The 16714-nt window shown below is 71.6% G+C and overlaps 2 protein-coding genes across 2 annotated transcripts; one reads left to right on the top strand and one right to left on the bottom strand.

Moving 5' to 3' along the window:
- Nucleotides 1-324: 324 nt before the first annotated feature.
- TRPT1 (tRNA phosphotransferase 1) lies at nucleotides 325-7546 on the top strand. Its single transcript, XM_075135144.1, has 6 exons — nucleotides 325-334; nucleotides 977-1134; nucleotides 6539-6713; nucleotides 6789-6845; nucleotides 6932-7042; nucleotides 7431-7546. Exons 1-6 carry the CDS (start codon nucleotides 325-327, stop codon nucleotides 7544-7546), a joined length of 627 nt encoding a protein of 208 aa, XP_074991245.1.
- Nucleotides 7450-16530, bottom strand: LOC142074543 (fermitin family homolog 3-like). Its single transcript, XM_075135239.1, has 14 exons — nucleotides 16257-16530; nucleotides 14900-15133; nucleotides 14300-14431; nucleotides 14067-14217; nucleotides 13726-13828; nucleotides 12872-12979; nucleotides 12336-12470; nucleotides 11961-12010; nucleotides 11465-11586; nucleotides 10361-10467; nucleotides 9716-9946; nucleotides 9476-9600; nucleotides 8636-8777; nucleotides 7450-7856 (listed from the first exon to the last, which is right to left on the bottom strand). Exons 1-14 carry the CDS (start codon nucleotides 16459-16461, stop codon nucleotides 7683-7685), a joined length of 2019 nt encoding a protein of 672 aa, XP_074991340.1. The 5' UTR covers nucleotides 16462-16530; the 3' UTR covers nucleotides 7450-7682.
- Nucleotides 16531-16714: the final 184 nt, after the last annotated feature.

Raw genomic sequence — 16714 nt, 5'->3', positions numbered from 1 at the left:
TGGGGGGGATAAAGGGGGGGGAAGGGGGGGCCATGGGGGGGATAAAGGGGGGGGAAGGGGGGGCCATGGGTGGCCATGGGGGGGGCTCAAGGCGGGGGGGCCCCAAGGCGGAAGGCCTAAGGGGGGAGGGGGGAGCAAGGAGCGGGAGGAGGGGCTCCAAAGAGGGGGGGGCGAGGGGGGGACCAAGGCGGGGGGGCCCCAAAGGGGGGGCGGCAAGAAGGGGGGGGGCCAAGGCGACCCCCCCCCCCGCAGGACCCCTCCGTGCGTCTGTCCAAGGCCCTGAGCTACGTCCTGCGCCACGGGGCCGCGGCCGAGGGGCTGCCCATGGGGCCGGGTGCGTCGGGACCCCCCGGGACCCCCCAATGCCCCCCCCCGGGACCCCCCACTGCCCCCCGGACCCACCTCCCCACCCCCAGCGCCCCCGGGGAGGAGCCCTGGGACCCCCCCAGATCCCACCCAGCCCTTCAGCTGCTCCGGGGGTCCCTCGTGTTCCCCCCCCCCTCCCCCGACCCCTATGACCTGCCCTGGGACCCCCCCCCCCAGCTGCCCCCTGACACCCCAAACCCCTCCCAAGTTGCCCCTGGGACCCCCAACCTTCCATGGGACCCCAAATGCCCCCTGGCACCCCAGACCACCCCCAGGACCCTCCCCAAATTGCCCCTGGGACCCCCCAAGCACCCCCGGGACCCCCCCTGCTAAGTGTCCCTTGGGACCCTCCAAATGCCCCTGGGACCCCTCAACCACCCCTGCCCCCCCCCCAAACCACCCCAGGACCCCCACAAGTTGCCCCTGGGACCCCCAACCCACGAGACACCTCCCCCCTCCCCCCCCCAGTGTCCCTTGGAACCCCCAAACGCCCCCGGGAACCCTCAACCACCCCTGGCCCCTCCGCAAATCACCCCAGGACCCCCCCAAGTGCCCCCCGGGGCCCCCCCGGACCCCTGGGACCCCGGTGACGGGGGGTTTGGGGGCGCAGACGGCTTCGCCGAGGTGGGGGCCCTGCTGCGGCTGCGGCGCTTCGCGGGGGTCTCGGAGGAGGACGTGCGGCGGGTGGTGGCCGCGGACCCCAAGGGACGCTTCGCCCTGCGCCCCGACCCCCTGCGCATCCGCGCCAACCAGGGGCACTCGCTGCAGGTGGGGGGGCCCGGGGGGGGTGGGGGGGGCGCTGGCGGGTTTGGGGGGGTCCCCAGGGTGCTTAGAGAGGGATTGTGGAGGTCCCAGGGGGACTTGGGGGGTCCCTGGGGTGCTCCAGCGGGGATTTGGGGTCCCTGGGGTGCTCTGGGGGATCAGGGGGGTCCCAAGGGGATTTGGGGGTCCCCAGGGTGCTCTAGAGAGGGCTCTTGGAGGTCTCAGGGGGACTTGGGGGGTCTCTGGGGTGCTCCGCGTGATCAGGGGGATCCCAAGGGGATTTGGGGGTCCCCAGGGTGGTCTAGAGAGGGCTCTTGGAGGTCCCAGGGGGACTTGGGGGGTCTCTGGGGTGCTCCTGGGGACCAGGGGGGTCCGAAGGGGATTTGGGGACCCAGGGGGTCTTGGGGGGTCCCTGGGGTGCTCTGGGGGACCAGGGGGGTCCCAAGGGGATTTGGGGGTCCCCAGGGTGGTCTAGAGAGGGCTCTTGGAGGTCCCAGGGGGACTTGGGGGGTCTCTGGGGTGCTCCTGGGGACCAGGGGGGTCCCAAGGGGATTTGGGGGTCCCCGGGGTGCTCTAGAGAGGGCTCTTGGAGGTCCCAGGGGGATTTGGGGGGTCCCTGGGGTGCTCCAGCGGGGATTTGGGGGTCCCTGGGGTGCTCCGGGGGATCAGGGGGGTCCCAAGGGGATTTGGGGGTCCGTGGGGTGCCCATGGGGATCCCAAGGGGATTTGGGGGTCCCCAGGGTGGTCTAGAGAGGGCTCTTGGAGGTCCCAGGGGGACTTGGGGGGTCCCTGGGGTGCTCTGGGGGATCAGGGGGGTCCCAAGGGGATTTGGGGGTCCCTGGGGTGGTCTAGAGAGGGCTCTTGGAGGTCCCAGGGGGACTTGGGGGGTCCTTGGGGTGCTCCAGCGGGGATTTGGGGGTCCCTGGGGTGCTCCGGGGGACCAGGGCGGTCCCAAGGGGATTTGGGGGTCCCCAGGGTGGTCTAGAGAGGGCTCTTGGAGGTCCCAGGGGGACTTGGGGGGTCTCTGGGGTGCTCCGGGGGATCAGGGGGGTCCCAAGGGGATTTGGGGGTCCCCGGGGTGCTCTAGAGAGGGCTCTTGGAGGTCCCAGGGGGATTTGGGGGGTCCCTGGGGTGCTCCAGCGGGGATTTGGGGGTCCCTGGGGTGCTCCTGGGGGATCGGGGGGTCCCAAGGGGATTTGGGGGTCCCCGGGGTGCTCTAGAGAGGGCTCTTGGAGGTCCCAGGGGGATTTGGGGGGTCCCTGGGGTGCTCCAGCGGGGATTTGGGGGTCCCTGGGGTGCTCTGGGGGATCGGGGGGTCCCAAGGGGATTTGGGGGTCCCCAGGGTGGTCTAGAGAGGGCTCTTGGAGGTCCCAGGGGGACTTGGGGGGTCCTTGGGTTGCTCCAGCGGGGATTTGGGGGTCCCTGGGGTGCTCCGGGGGACCAGGGGGGTCCCAAGGGGATTTGGGGGTCCCCAGGGTGCTCTAGAGAGGGCTCTTGGAGGTCCCAGGGGGACTTGGGGGGTCTCTGGGTTGCTCTGGGGGATCAGGGGTGTCCCAAGGGGATTTGGGGGTCCCCAGGGTGGTCTAGAGAGGGCTCTTGGAGGTCCCAGGGGGACTTGGGGGGTCCCTGGGGTGCTCTGGGGGACCAGGGGGGTCCCAAGGGGATTTGGGGGTCCCCAGGGTGGTCTAGAGAGGGCTCTTGGAGGTCCCAGGGGGACTTGGGGGGTCTCTGGGGTGCTCCTGGGGACCAGGGGGGTCCCAAGGGGATTTGGGGGTCCCCGGGGTGCTCTAGAGAGGGCTCTTGGAGGTCCCAGGGGGATTTGGGGGGTCCCTGGGGTGCTCCAGCGGGGATTTGGGGGTCCCTGGCGTGCTCTGGTGGACCAGGGGGGTCCCAAGGGGATTTGGGGGTCCCCGGGGTGGTCTAGAGAGGGCTCTTGGAGGTCCCAGGGGGACTTGGGGGGTCTCTGGGGTGCTCTGGGGGACCAGGGGGGTCCCAAGGGGATTTGGGGGTCCCTGGGGTGCTCATGGGGGTCCCAAGGGGTATTGGGGGTCCCCAGGGTGGTCTAGAGAGGGCTCTTGGAGGCCCCAGGGGGACTTGGGGGGTCCCTGGGGTGCTCCTGGGGACCAGGGGGGTCCCAAGGGGATTTGGGGGTCCCCAGGGTGCTCTAGAGAGGGCTCTTGGAGGTCCCAGGGGGATTTGGGGGGTCCCTGGGTGCTCCAGCGGGGATTTGGGGGTCTCTGGGGTGCCTCTGGGGACCAGGGGGGTCCCAAGGGGATTTGGGGGTCCCCGGGGTGCTCTAGAGAGGGCTCTTGGAGGTCCCAGGGGGACTTGGGGGGTCCCTGGGGTGCTCCTGGGGATCAGGGGGGTCCCAAGGGGATTTGCGGGTCCCTGGGGTGCTCATGGGGGTCCCAAGGGGTTTTGGGGGTCCCCAGGGTGGTCTAGAGAGGGCTCTTGGAGGTCCCAGGGGGACTTGGGGGGGTCCCTGGGGTGCTCCGGGTGATCAGGGGGATCCCAAGGGGATTTGGGGGTCCCCAGGGTGCTCTAGAGAGGGCTGTTGGAGGTCCCAGGGGGACTTGGGGGGTCCCTGGGGTGCTCCAGCGGGGATTTGGGGGTCCCTGGGGTGCTCCGGGGGACCAGGGGGGTCCCAAGGGGATTTGGGGGTCCCCAGGGTGGTCTAGAGAGGGCTCTTGGAGGTCCCAGGGGGACTTGGGGGGTCCCTGGGGTGCTCCAGCGGGGATTTGGGGGTCCCTGGGGTGCTCCTGGGGACCAGGGGGGTCCCAAGGGGATTTGGGGGTCCCCAGGGTGCTCTAGAGAGGGCTCTTGGAGGTCCCAGGGGGATTTGGGGGGTCTCTGGGGTGCTCCAGCGGGGATTTGGGGGTCCCTGGGGTGCTCTGGGGGATCAGGGGTGTCCCAAGGGGATTTGGGGGTCCCCAGGGTGGTCTAGAGAGGGCTCTTGGAGGTCCCAGGGAGACTTGGGGGGTCCCTGGGGTGCTCCGGGGGACCAGGGGGGTCCCAAGGGGATTTGGGGGTCCCCAGGGTGGTCTAGAGAGGGCTCTTGGAGGTCCCAGGGAGACTTGGGGGTCCCTGGGGTGCTCCTGGGGACCAGGGAGGTCCCAAGGGGATTTGGGGGTCCCCGGGGTGCTCTAGAGAGGGCTCTTGGAGGTCCCAGGGGGACTTGGGGGGTCCCTGGGATGCTCCAGTGGGGATTTGGGGGTCCCTGGGGTGCTCCGGGGGACCAGGGGGGTCCCAAGGGGATTTGGGGGTCCCCAGGGTGGTCTAGAGAGGGCTCTTGGAGGTCCCAGGGGGACTTGGGGGGTTCCTGGGGTGCTCCAGCAGGGATTTGGGGGCCCCTGGGGTGCTCTGGGGGACCAGGGGGGTCCCAAGGGGATTTGGGGGTCCCCGGGGTGCTCTAGAGAGGGCTCTTGGAGGTCCCAGGGGGACTTGGGGGGTCTCTGGGTTGCTCCGGGGGACCAGGGGGGTCCCAAGGGGATTTGGGGGTCCCCGGGGTGCTCATGGGGGTCCCAAGGGATTTTGGGGGTCCCCAGGGTGGTCTAGAGAGGGCTCTTGGAGGTCCCAGGGGGACTTGGAGGGTCCCTGGGGTGCTCCGGGGGACCAGGGGGGTCCCAAGGGGATTTGGGGGTCCCCAGGGTGGTCTAGAGAGGGCTCTTGGAGGTCCCAGGGGGACTTGGGGCGTCCCTGGGTGCTCCAGCGCGGATTTGGGGGTCCCTGGGGTGCTCCGGGGGACCAGGGGTGTCCCAAGGGGATTTGGGGTCCCCAGGGTGGTCTAGAGAGGGCTCTTGGAGGTCCCAGGGGGACTTGGGGGGTCCCTGGGGTGCTCCAGCGGGGATTTGGGGGTCCCTGGGGTGCTCCTGGGGATCAGGGGGGTCCCAAGGGGATTTGGGGGTCCGTGGGGTGCCCATGGGGATCCCAAGGTGATTTGGGGGTCCCCAGGGTGGTCTAGAGAGGGCTCTTGGAGGTCCCAGGGGGACTTGGGGGGTCCCTGGGGTGCTCTGGGGGATCAGGGGGGTCCCAAGGGGATTTGGGGGTCCCTGGGGTGCTCATCGGGGTCCCAAGGGGTTTTGGGGGTCCCCAGGGTGCTCTAGAGAGGGCTGTTGGAGGTCCCAGGGGGACTTGGGGGTCCCTGGGGTGCTCCAGCGGGGATTTGGGGGTCCCTGGGGTGCTCCTGGGGACCAGGGGGGTCCCAAGGGGATTTGGGGGTCCCCAGGGTGGTCTAGAGAGGGCTCTTGGAGGTCCCAGGGGGACTTGGGGGGTCCCTGGGGTGCTCCAGCGGGGATTTGGGGGTCCCTGGGGTGCTCTGGGGGATCAGGGGTGTCCCAAGGGGATTTGGGGGTCCCCAGGGTGGTCTAGAGAGGGCTCTTGGAGGTCCCAGGGAGACTTGGGGGGTCCCTGGGGTGCTCCTGGGGACCAGGGAGGTCCCAAGGGGATTTGGGGGTCCCCGGGGTGCTCTAGAGAGGGCTCTTGGAGGTCCCAGGGGGACTTGGGGGGTCCCTGGGGTGCTCCGGGGGACCAGGGGTGTCCCAAGGGGATTTGGGGGTCCCCGGGGTGCTCTAGAGAGGGCTCTTGGAGGTCCCAGGGGGACTTGGGGGGTCCCTGGGGTGCTCCGGGGGACCAGGGGTGTCCCAAGGGGATTTGGGGGTCCCCAGGGTGCTCTAGAGAGGGCTCTTGGAGGTCCCAGGGGGACTTGGGGGGTCTCTGGGTTGCTCTGGGGGATCAGGGGGGTCCCAAGGGGATTTGGGGGTCCCCAGGGTGGTCTAGAGAGGGCTCTTGGAGGTCCGAGGGGGACTTGGGGGGTCTCTGGGGTGCTCCTGGGGACCAGGGGGGTCCCAAGGGGATTTGGGGGTCCCCGGGGTGGTCTAGAGAGGGCTCTTGGAGGTCCCAGGGGGACTTGGGGGGTCTCTGGGGTGCTCTGGGGGACCAGGGGGGTCCCAAGGGGATTTGGGGGTCCCTGGGGTGCTCATGGGGGTCCCAAGGGGATTTGGGGGTCCCCAGGGTGGTCTAGAGAGGGCTCTTGGAGGCCCCAGGGGGACTTGGGGGGTCCCTGGGATGCTCCAGCGGGGATTTGGGGGTCCCTGGGGTGCTCCGGGGGATCAGGGGGGTCCCAAGGGGATTTGGGGGTCCCCAGGGTGGTCTAGAGAGGGCTCTTGGAGGCCCCAGGGGGACTTGGGGGGTCCCTGGGATGCTCCAGCGGGGATTTGGGGGTCCCTGGGGTGCTCCGGGGGATCAGGGGGGTCCCAAGGGGATTTGGGGGTCCCTGTGTTGCTCTAGAAAGGGACCCCGGGCGTCCCAGAGTTAATCCAGGGGCTCCAGAGGGGAGACTTGGGGCTTCCAGGGGGATATTTGGGGTCCCGGGCATCTTGGGGGGGTCCCAGGGTGTTTCTGGGGTTCCCAGGTGCCGGCGCTGGAGCTGACGCCGCTGCGGACCCCCGAGGCGCTGCCCCCCACCCTGGCCCACGGCACCCGCCGCCGCCTCTGGGCCCCCATCCGGGCCGGGGGGCTGGCGCCCATGGGGCGCACCCACATCCACCTGGCACCCGGCCTCCCCGGGGACCCCGGCGTGCGCAGCGGTGAGGGCACCGCGCCCCAGTCCTGGGGGGGGACCCCGTGTCCGGGCCCCCCTGACCCCCCCAATCCCCCCCCAGGGATGAGGCTGGATTCGGAGATCGCCATCATCATCGACGGCCCCCGGGCGCTGGCGGGTGAGGGGGGACCCCGGCGTCGGGGGGGGGGGGCAGGAGCTGGGGGTACCCCGGTATCCGGGTGACCCCCCCCGCCCCCCCCGCAGACGGGATCCCCTTTTTCCGCTCGGCCAACGGGGTGATCCTGACGCCGGGGGACGCCACAGGGCGACTCCCCCCGAAATATTTCCTCCGCGTCCTGCAGCTGCGCCCACACCGTGAGGCCCCGGGAGTTTGGGGAGGTTCGGGGGGGGGCCCAGGGGTTCGGGGGGGGCCCAGGGGTTTGGGGGGACCCGGGGGTTCAAGGGGGTTGCAGGAGTTAAGGGGGTTCAGGGGGGTCCCAGGGGTACAGGGGGGTCCTAGGTGTTCGGGGGGGATTCAGGGGTTTGGGGGGGATTCAGGAGTTGGGGGGGGTCCCAGGGGTTTGGGGGGACGTGGGGGTTCGGGGGGGGTGTCTCAGGTATGGGGGGGGGATCCCGGGGTTGGCAGGGGGTACCAGGGCTTGGGGAGCACCCAGGGGTTTGGGGGCAACCCATGGCTGAGGGGGGGGTCCCAGGGGCTGGGGGGGTACCCAGGCATCTGACCCCCCCCTTCCCCTCCCCCAAGGAAGGGACGCGGGCACCCGTTGCCATGGTAACAGCCGCTTTATTGCCCCCCAGGGTGCCCGCTGCCGCTGGAGGGGCCCCGGCCCGCGGACCCCGCTGCCCCCCCGAAGCCAATAAACCGCTCGCCGCCGTGGGTCACGCGTGTCGCACGGGGTGGGGGTGGGGGTGCACGAGGGCTGGGGGTGTCGCAGCGCGGGGGGGGGGGGGGGGTCGAGGCTGGTGCCGCCGCCGCGGGGGGCCCCGCGCGGGGGTCTCAGAGGGGCTCCTGCCCCCCCGTCAGCTTCTGGAAGAGGCGCAGGTCGAGGGGCCGCCCCGGCTGCCGCCCCCCCAGGCACAGGTACCCCCCCAGGAACTCGTGCAGCGCCCGGCAGGGCGCCGACAGCACCCACAGCGCCAGCGTCACCTCCCCCTCCAGCTCCAGCGTCACCTGCGGGGGCCGCGGGCCGGCGTCGGGGGCTGCTCCGGGCGGCAGCGCGGGTCCCCCGCAGCCCTGCCCTGGGCCTCCGCTCTCTCCCAGTGTTCCCCAGTCCCCCCCAGTGCCCTCCTAGTGCTCCCCAGTCCCCTCCCAGTGTTCTCCAGTCCGTCCCAGTCCCCTCCCAGTCCCCCCCAGTCCCCTCCCAATCCCCCCGGCCCATTCCCAGTCCCTCCCAGTGCCCTCCTAGTCCCCCCCCAGCGCTCCCCAGTGCCCTCCCATTTCCAGTCCCTCCCAGCGCCCCGCAGTCCCCTCCCAGTGTTCCCCAGTCCCCTCCCAGCGCCCCGCAGTCCCCTCCCAGTGCCGTCCTAGTCCCCCGCCAGTCCCCTCCCAGTCCCCCCGGCCCATTCCCAGTCCTTCCCAGCGCCCCCCAGTCCCTGCCCAGTCCCTCCCAGAGCCCCGCAGTCCCCTCCCAGTCCCTCCCAGTGCCCTCCTAGTCCCCCCCAGTCCCCTCCCAGTGCCCCCCAGTCCCTCCCAGTGCCCCCCTAGTCCCCCCCAGTCCCCTCCCAGTGCCCCCAGTCCCTCCCAGTGCCCCCCTAGTACCCCCCCAGTCCCCTCCCAGCGCTCCCCAGTGCCCTCCCATTTCCAGTCCCTCCCAGTCCCTCCCAGTGCCCTCATAGTCCCCCCCAGTCCCCTCCCAGTGCCCCCAGTCCCCCCCAGTCCCCTCCCAGTGCCCCCAGTCCCCCCCAGTCCCCTCCCAGCGCCCCCCAGTCCCTCCCAGCGCCCTCCAGCACCTGCTGGGTGTCCCAGTTGACGTTCCACTGGCGCAGGGCGCTGTAGCGCCAGGCGCGGGTGACGCTGCCGGTGCCCGGGTCCAGCCGCAGCAGCCGCGAGGGGCCGACGCCCAGCACCTCGTCCCGCCGGCCGCCCTTGAACCTGCGCCAGGCCGCGCCCAGTGCCACGCCCGCCCCGCCCTGGGCTCCCCAGGCCCTCCCAGTGCTTCCCAACCCCTTCCCAGTGCCACCCAGTAACGCCCCATCCCCTCCCCATGCTGCCCAGTCCCTCCCAGTCCACTCCCAGTAACGCCCTATCCCCTCCCTATACTGCCCAGTGCCACCCAGTGCTTCCCAACCCCTTCCCAGTGCCTCCCAGTAACACCCCATCCCCTCCCTATCTGCCCAGTGCCACCCAGTGCTTCCCAACTCCTTCCCAGTGCCTCCCAGTAACACTCCATCCCCTCCCTATACTGCCCAGTGCCACCCAGTGCTTCCCAACTCCTTCCCAGTGCCTCCCAGTAACACTCCATCCCCTCCCTATACTGCCCAGTGCCACCCAGTGCTTCCCAACCCCTTCCCAGTGCCTCCCAGTAACACCCCATCCCCTCCCTATACTGCCCAGTGCCACCCAGTGCTTCCCAACCCCTTCCCAGTGCCTCCCAGTAACACCCCATCCCCTCCCTATACTGCCCAGTGCCACCCAGTGCTTCCCAACTCCTTCCCAGTGCCTCCCAGTAACGCCCCATGCCCTCCCCATGCTGCCCAGTGCCTCCCAGTCCCTCCCACTGCCACCCAGTAACACCCCATCCCCTCCCAGTCCCTCCCAGTCCCCCCCAGTCCCCCCCAGTCCCCGCATACCGCACGAGGAAGTAGGCCAGGCCGAAGTCGGGCAGCGCCCTCCAGGCCTCCAGGAAGCGGAGCCGGGCCTGGGCCGGGGACAGCGCCCCCACGCGGTGGAGGACCTCCAGGATGCGGGGCACCAGCTGGGGCAGAGCGCGGGGCAGAGTGGGGGGGCTGGGGGGGCCCCCAGGATCTCTGGGAGCAGCGGGGGGGAGGAGATGGGCTGGGGAGGGGGCTACGGGGCGGGTGGGCCGTTACCTGTTTGGCCTTGAGCTTGCGCTGGAAGCGGGGGGCCAGGAGCACCCGGGGGTCCGGGGGGGGGCGCGGGGGGGCCCCGGGGGCAGCGGGGGGCTGGGAGGGGCCCCCCCCCGGCTGCAGCCCCAGGACCCCCAGCACCCCCCGCGCCTCCGCCCCAAAGGAGGCGTCCGCCAGCGAGCGCCCGCGGGAGGCCAGGCGGCACCCGGCCACCCAGCGCGCGTACTGGGGGGCCTGGGGGGCACGGGGGGGGGGTCAGACCCCTGCGAACCCCCAAACCCACCTGAGACCCCCCCCAGGACCCCCAAGCCCCCTGGGACCCCCCCAAAGTCCCACCCCCCCCGCCCAAGCATCCCATTACCCAGCACACGTACTGGGGGGCCTGGGTGGGGGGTCAGACCCCTGGGAACCCCCAAAAGCCCCCCCGGCCCCTCAAATCCCCCTGGGACACCCCCGAGTAGCCCAGGACTCCCAAACCCCACCAGGACCCCCCCCCAAGCACCCCCAGGACCCCCCAGAGTCCCAAGACCCCCCACCCCGCAGCAGCCCATTACCCAGTGGGCGTATTGGGGGGGAGGGTGTGTGTGTTAGAGCCCCTGGGACCCCCCAGCCCCAAGCGGCCCCCCCAGCGCCCCCCGGCCCCCTCACGTCGCGGCAGCGCAGCTGGATCTCGCTCATCCCCTCGGGCGCCGCCACCAGCAGTTTGATGCAGAACTTCTGCGCCCCCACGTCCACGTCGGGGGTCACCTCGCAGCCTGGGGGCACCCAGGAGTTTGGGGGGACCCCAGCATCCATGACATCCCCCCTCCCCCCCGAACTGGGGTCCTCTGGGGGCAATGGGGGGGCTCAGGGGTCCCAGGAGGGATTCAGGGGGGTCCCAGGGAGGGTCTTGGGTGTCCCAGGAGGGGTTTGGGGGGGATCTCGGGGGGATTTGGGGGTCCTGGGGGAGCTCCAGGGGGGTCTCAGGTGTCCCAGGAGGGGTTTGGGGGGATCTCAGGCAGATTTGGGGGTCCTAGGGGATCCGGGGGGGGGGGGTCTTAGGTGTCCCAGGAGGGGTTTGGGGGGGTCCCGGGGGTGTCTTGGGTGTCCCAGGAGGGGTTTGGGGGGATCTCGGGGGGATTTGGGGATGCTGGGGGAGCTCCAGGGGGGTCTCAGGTGTCCCAAAAGGCGTTTGGGGGGGTCCCAGAGGGGCCTCAGGTGTCCCAGGAGGGGTTTGGGGGGATCTCAGGCAGATTTGGGGGTCCTAGGGGATCCCGGGGGGGGGGTCTTGGATGTCCCAGGAGGGGTTTGGGGGGGATCTCGGGGGGATTTGGGGGTCCTGGGGGAGCTCCAGGGGGGTCTCAGGTGTCCCAGGAGGGGTTTGGGGGGATCTCAGGCAGATTTGGGGGTCCTAGGGGATCCCGGGGCGGGGGGTCTTAGGTGTCCCAGGAGGGGTTTGGGGGGGTCCCGGGGGTGTCTTGGGTGTCCCAGGAGGGGTTTGGGGGGATCTCGGGGGGATTTGGGGATGCTGGGGGAGCTCCAGGGGGGTCTCAGGTGTCCCAAAAGGCGTTTGGGGGGGTCCCAGAGGGGCCTCAGGTGTCCCAGGAGGGGTTTGGGGGGATCTCAGGCAGATTTGGGGGTCCTAGGGGATCCCGGGGGGGGGGGTGGGTCTTGGGTGTCCCAGGAGGGGTTTGGGGGGATCTCAGGGGGATTTGGGGGTCCTAGGGGATCCCAGGGGGGTTTGGGGGGGTCCCGGGGGGGCCGGGGTCTCACCCCTGAGGTTGAGCTGCTGCAGGGGCTCCCCCGGGGCCGGGGGGCTGCGGCCGTACGAGAGCGTCGTCTCCTTCAGCACGGCCCAGGTGGGGCGGAACCCCCGCAGGGTCAGCCTGCGGGGCCTGGGGGGCGGCACCGGGGACCCCCACCCCATCACCACAGACCCCCGGGACCCCCACCCCGTCACCCACAGACCCCCAGGGACCCCCTGTCACCACGGACCCCCGGGGACCACCCCCGTCACGCACAGACCCCCGGGACCCCCACCCCGTCACCACAGACCCCCGGGACCCCCCCTCACGCACAGACCCCCGGGGCCCCACCCTCACCCACAGATCCCCGGGACCCCCACCCCGTCACCCACCGACCCCCGGGACCCCCACCCCGTCACCACAGACCCCCGGGGACCCCCCCGTCACCCACAGACCCCCAGGACCCCCACCCCGTCACCCACAGACCCCCGGGACCCCCGGGGACCCCCCTGCCTTGGGGGTACCTGTAGATCTCCAGCTCCTCTGCCAGCTCGGGGACAGTGGTGAGCTCCTCCTGGGGACACCCGGCTCCAGTGACTCCCAGTATGTCCCAGTGGGGCCAAGGAGTCCCCCCAGTGAGCCCCCAGTCCCACCAGTGCCTCCCAGTTCCCCCCAGCATGGCCAGAGAGTCCTCCCAATCCCCCCAGTGTGGCCAAAAGAGCCCCCCAGTTCCTCCCAGAGCTCGCCAGCCCCTCCCAGTCCCCCCAGTGTGGCCAGAAGAGCTCCCCCAGTTCCTCCCAGTGTTCTCCAGTCCCTCCCAGTCCCCCCCATACCCCCCAGTCCCCCCCAGTGAGGCCAGAGAAACCCCCCCAGCCACCCCCAGTCCCTCCCAGTCTCACCAGTGGGCTGGGGGGCTCAGCTTCCCCTCCCAGTTTCACCTCCAGGTTGCTGAGGGCGGCATCCAGGTCGTCCAGGTCGTCGCCCCCCCCAGCCCCGCCCGGCTCCCCACTGTCCCCCACCTCGTCGATGTGGTACTGGGGGGGTGGGGGGGGTCAGGGGGGGCCCCACAGCCCGGGGGGGGCTGCGGGGTCCCGAGGGGGGGGGCAATGGGGGGCCCAGGTGGGGGATTTGGGGGTCTTGGGGGGGGATTTGGGGCCGGGGGGGCCGGGGGGGGACGACTTGGGGGTCCCAGGGGGAGTATTTGGGGGCACTGGGTGTGTTTGGGGGTTCAGGGGGTTTGGGTGGGTGTTTGGGGGGCTTTTGGGGGGTGTCTGGGGGCTCTGGGAGGTTTTAGAGGGCTGGGGGGGGTTGGGAGGTAAGTGGGGGTTTTGGGAGGTCCAGGGGGGGCTATGGATGTTTTGGGGGGTCCAGGGGGGTCCAAGGGAGTCTGTGGGGGCCCAGAGGGGTCTGGGGGGTTTTGGGGGGTCCGGGGCACCTGCAGGGCGGCGAAGAGCATCATCTCCTCCTCGGTGCAGTCGATCTCCTCGCTCAGCAGGGCCCAGCGCGCCTGCTCGTACAGCAGCGCCAGGCGCAGCGCGTCCCGCTGCGGGGACACGGCGGGGAGGTGGGGGTCGTGGGGGGGCGTGGGGGGACGTGGGGGGGCGTGGGGACACAGTGGGGACGTGGGGGGGCGCAGGGACATGGGGGGGACACGCTGAGGGGGGTTTGAGGAGGCCTGGAGGGGGTTTGGGGGTACCTGGGGGGTCCCAGGGGGGTATTTATGGACGAGGGGGAGGGACGCGGGGGGGGGGCTTAGGGGTCCCAGGGGGTATTTGGGGATGCAGGAAGTGGGGGGGTGTTTGGGGGGGTCCCGGGGGTACCTGGGGGTGTTTTGGGGGTGTTTGGGGGGTCCTGGGGGTACCTGGGGGTGTTTTGGGGGTGTTTGGAGGGTCCCGGGGGTACCTGGGGGTGTTTGGAGGGTCCTGGGGGTACCTGGGGGTGTTTTGGGAGTGTTTGGGGGGTCCCGGGGGTACCTGGGGGTGTTTTGGGGGTGTTTGGAGGGTCCCGGGGGTACCTGGGGGTGTTTTGGGGGTGTTTGGGGGGTCCTGGGGGTACCTGGGGGTGTTTGGAGGGTCCCGGGGGTACCTGGGAGTGTTTTGGGGGTGTTTGGGGGGTCCCAGGGATACCTGGGGGTGTTTGGAGGGTCCCAGGGGTACCTGGGGGTGTTTTGGGGGTGTTTGGGGGGTCCCGGGGGTACCTGGGGGTGTTTGGAGGGTCCCGGGGGTACCTGGGGGTGTTTTGGGGGTGTTTGGGGGGTCCCGGGGGTACCTGGGGGTGTTTGGGGGGTACCTGGGGGTCCAGATCCAGGAAGCAGTGGTACTTGAAGCGCAGCAGCAGCTCCTCGTCGTCGGCCACGTCCTGCTCCAGCAGCGAGCGCGAGGAGTCCAGCCACCTGCAGGGGGCGCCCTACGCACTGCCCCACGGCCCCGCCCCACTGCCCCACGGCCCCGCCCCCAACTGCCCCACGGCCCCGCCCCACGGCTGCCCCCCAAGTGCCCCACGGCCCCGCCCCACTGCCCCACGGCCCCGCCCCCAACTGCCCCACGGCCCCGCCCCACGGCTGCCCCCCAAGTGCCCCACGGCCCCGCCCCACGGCCCCGCCCCCCACCTGCTCCCCCTCCCCCCCGTACCGTGCGTGCAGGCGGGTGCGGCGCAGCAGGGGGTTCCCGCGGGGGGGCCGGGGGGGGGCGACGGGGCCCAGCCCCCCCCGAGGGGCCACCAGCATCCGGTAGCAGGCGGGGGGCAGGTGGGGGAGGGGCTCTGGCCACGGCCCCTCCTCGCCTGCGGGGGAGGGCATGGGGCTTGCACCGGGGTCCGGGGGTGCACACCCCCTCCCCCCCTTGCCCCCCCTCCCCCCACTCACCGGGGGGCAGCCGGAGGTGGCTGAGGTCGAAGTCTGCGGGTGGGGGGGGGGCGCTGCCCTTCCTCCCCTCCCCCCCCTCCTCCTCCTCCTCGGGCGGCCGCAGCAGCGACAGCTCCTCGGGGTGCCGGATCCCTGCGACACCCCCGGGTCACGCTGGGGCCCCCCACGGCCCCCCAGAACCCCCAAACCCCCCAATGGCCCCTCATCGCCTCCAGACCCCCCAATCCCCCCCAGCTCCCCTCCATCACCCCCCAGCCCCCTCCAACGACCCCCCCAATAGCCCCCAGCCCACCCCCAATGGTCCCCACCCCCCTCCTCTTGTCCTCCATCACCCCCCACCCCCCTCTGGCCCCCGCCAAAGGATCCCAGAGGACCCCAGTGCCCCCCAGCTCCCCTCCATCACCCCCCAGCCCCCTCTAGCCCCCCAAATTCCCCCAATGACCCCCCCAATAGCACCCAGCCCCTCTCCATCACCCCCCAGATGCCCCCAATGCCTCCCCAGCCCCCTCCAACGCCCCCCCAGTCCCCCTCCACATCCCCCAGCCCCCTCCAATGCCCCCCCAATGCCCCCCAGCCCCCCCAGCGCCCCCCCGTGCCCACCCAGCAGGCGGCAGGCCTGGGCGACGCCGTGGGCCAGGGGCTGGGCGAAGGAGAGGCGCAGGCGCAGGCGGCGGCGGTTGGGCAGGCGCAGGCGCAGGGGTCGGTGCTGGGGGGTGAAGCGGAGCCGGGCGTCCCCCCCCACCCCCAGCGCGTCCAGGGTGCGCCCGGGGCGCAGGAGCCACTGCCGCCGCTGCGCCCACCACAGCGCGTGGTCCGACCAGTCCCGCTGCACCCCTGGGGGGCACCGGGGGGTTAGGGGGGGCTATGGGTGCTATTGGGGGGGGCTAGAGTAGAGCCAGGGGTGCTAAGGGGGGTTATAAAGGGTCAGGGGGTGCTGGGGGGGCTATAGGGTGCTGGGAGTCATTACAAGGTGCTGGACTAGGGGTAGTGGGTGCCATGGGGGGGTTAGGGGGTGCTAGGGGGTGTTATGGGGCGGTTATGGGGCATTATAGGGAACTTATGGGGTGCTATAGAGTGCTAAGGGGCTGTTATGGGGTGCTGTAGGGGGCTATAGGGTGCTAAGGGGGGCTATGGGGTGCTATAGGGGGAGTTAAGGGGTGCTAAGGGGGGCTATGGGGTGCTATAGGGGGAGTTAAGGAGTGCTAAGGGGGGCTATAGGGTGGCTGAGGGGTGCTAAGGGGGGTTACGGGGTGCTATGGGGTGGCTGAGGAGGGTTACAGGGTGCTATGGGGTCCCGCTGTACCCCCAAACCACACCGGGGGTATCGGGGGGGCACAGGCAGGACCAGGGGCTATTTATACCCCGCGGTTCCCTTATCGCCCCGGCCAGGGGGTGACGGGGGGGTGGGGGGGTGACACCGGCGGGTGACACGGAAGTGAGGGGACCCCCAGGACGCCCCGATAAGCGCTGGAGCCCCCCCCCGGAGCCGGAACCTGCCGCCACCCGCCGCCACTCAGCACCGCGTGATGCCCACGGGGGGGCCGGACGCCCGGGTGCTTCCCCATGGGGCCCAGAGATGTGGGGCCAGACCCCTGGGTCCCTCCCGTGGGGCCAGACCCCCCGGATCCTCCCTGTGGGGCCCAGAGATGTGGGGCTGGACCCCCAGATCCTCCCCGTGGGGCCCAGAGATGTGGGGCTGGACCCCCAGATCCTCCCTGTGGGGCCCAGAGATGTGGGGCCAGACCCCCCAGATCCTCCCCGTGGGGCCCAGAGATGTGGGGCTGGACCCCCGGGTCCTCCCTGCGGGGCCCAGAGATGTGGGGCTGGACCCCCGGGTCCTCCCTGCGGGGCCAGACCCCCGGGTCCCTCCCATGGGGCCCCGAGATGCGGGGCCGGACCCCCGGGTCCCCCCAGATGCGGGGCCGGACCCGCGCCCGTCCCGCCGCGGGTCACTCACCCACGGTTTCCACGATGAGCAGCATGAGGCCGCCGACGTGGAGGTCCCCGGTGACGCGCAGGGCGAGGGCGCGGGGGGCTGCCGGGGGGCTGCCGGGGGTCCCCGGGGGGCCGCCCTGCCCCACAGCATCGCCCTCCTCCACCTCCACCTGCAGCTCGAAGGAGCCGTCGATGGCCTCCCCGCTCGCCGTCTTCAGCCCCGCCATCGCCCGCGTCCCCTCCGCCGCCCCGCCCCACGGCGGGAAGGGGGCCCCGACGGCTTCACCCCACCCCCGCCACCCCCACCCCCACCCCAGAGGAAGCCGAGGGGGGGAGGAGCCGCGGGGCCCGGACGCGGCTACGGGGACTGGGTGCCTGGGTGCCCTGCGCCACGGCACCCGCTAGCGGCCGCCAGGGGGGAGACCCCCGCCCCCCTTAGCCAGGAGGGGACCCGGGCAGCCCCCAAGACACCAAAGGGGG

Source organism: Calonectris borealis, chromosome 37 (genome assembly GCF_964195595.1).
Source record: "Calonectris borealis chromosome 37, bCalBor7.hap1.2, whole genome shotgun sequence".
Classification (NCBI taxonomy): domain Eukaryota; kingdom Metazoa; phylum Chordata; class Aves; order Procellariiformes; family Procellariidae; genus Calonectris; species Calonectris borealis.
This window is presented reverse-complemented; position numbering and strand designations above follow the sequence as displayed.

Excerpts from the sequence above, each read along its gene's own strand:
- TRPT1 (XM_075135144.1), top strand. Across the intron at positions 6,714-6,788 it reads GGACCCCGGCGTGCGCAGCG|GGATGAGGCTGGATTCGGAG; the intron begins GTGAGGGCACCG and ends ATCCCCCCCCAG. Across the intron at positions 6,846-6,931 it reads CGGCCCCCGGGCGCTGGCGG|ACGGGATCCCCTTTTTCCGC; the intron begins GTGAGGGGGGAC and ends CCCCCCCCGCAG.
- LOC142074543 (XM_075135239.1), bottom strand. The coding sequence starts at position 16,461 with ATGGCGGGGCTGAAGACGGCGAGCGGGGAGGCCATCGACGGCTCCTTC. Across the intron at positions 14,218-14,299 it reads CCACCTCCGGCTGCCCCCCG|GCGAGGAGGGGCCGTGGCCA; the intron begins GTGAGTGGGGGG and ends CCTCCCCCGCAG. Across the intron at positions 12,011-12,335 it reads CTGAGCCCCCCAGCCCACTG|GAGGAGCTCACCACTGTCCC; the intron begins GTGAGACTGGGA and ends GGGTGTCCCCAG.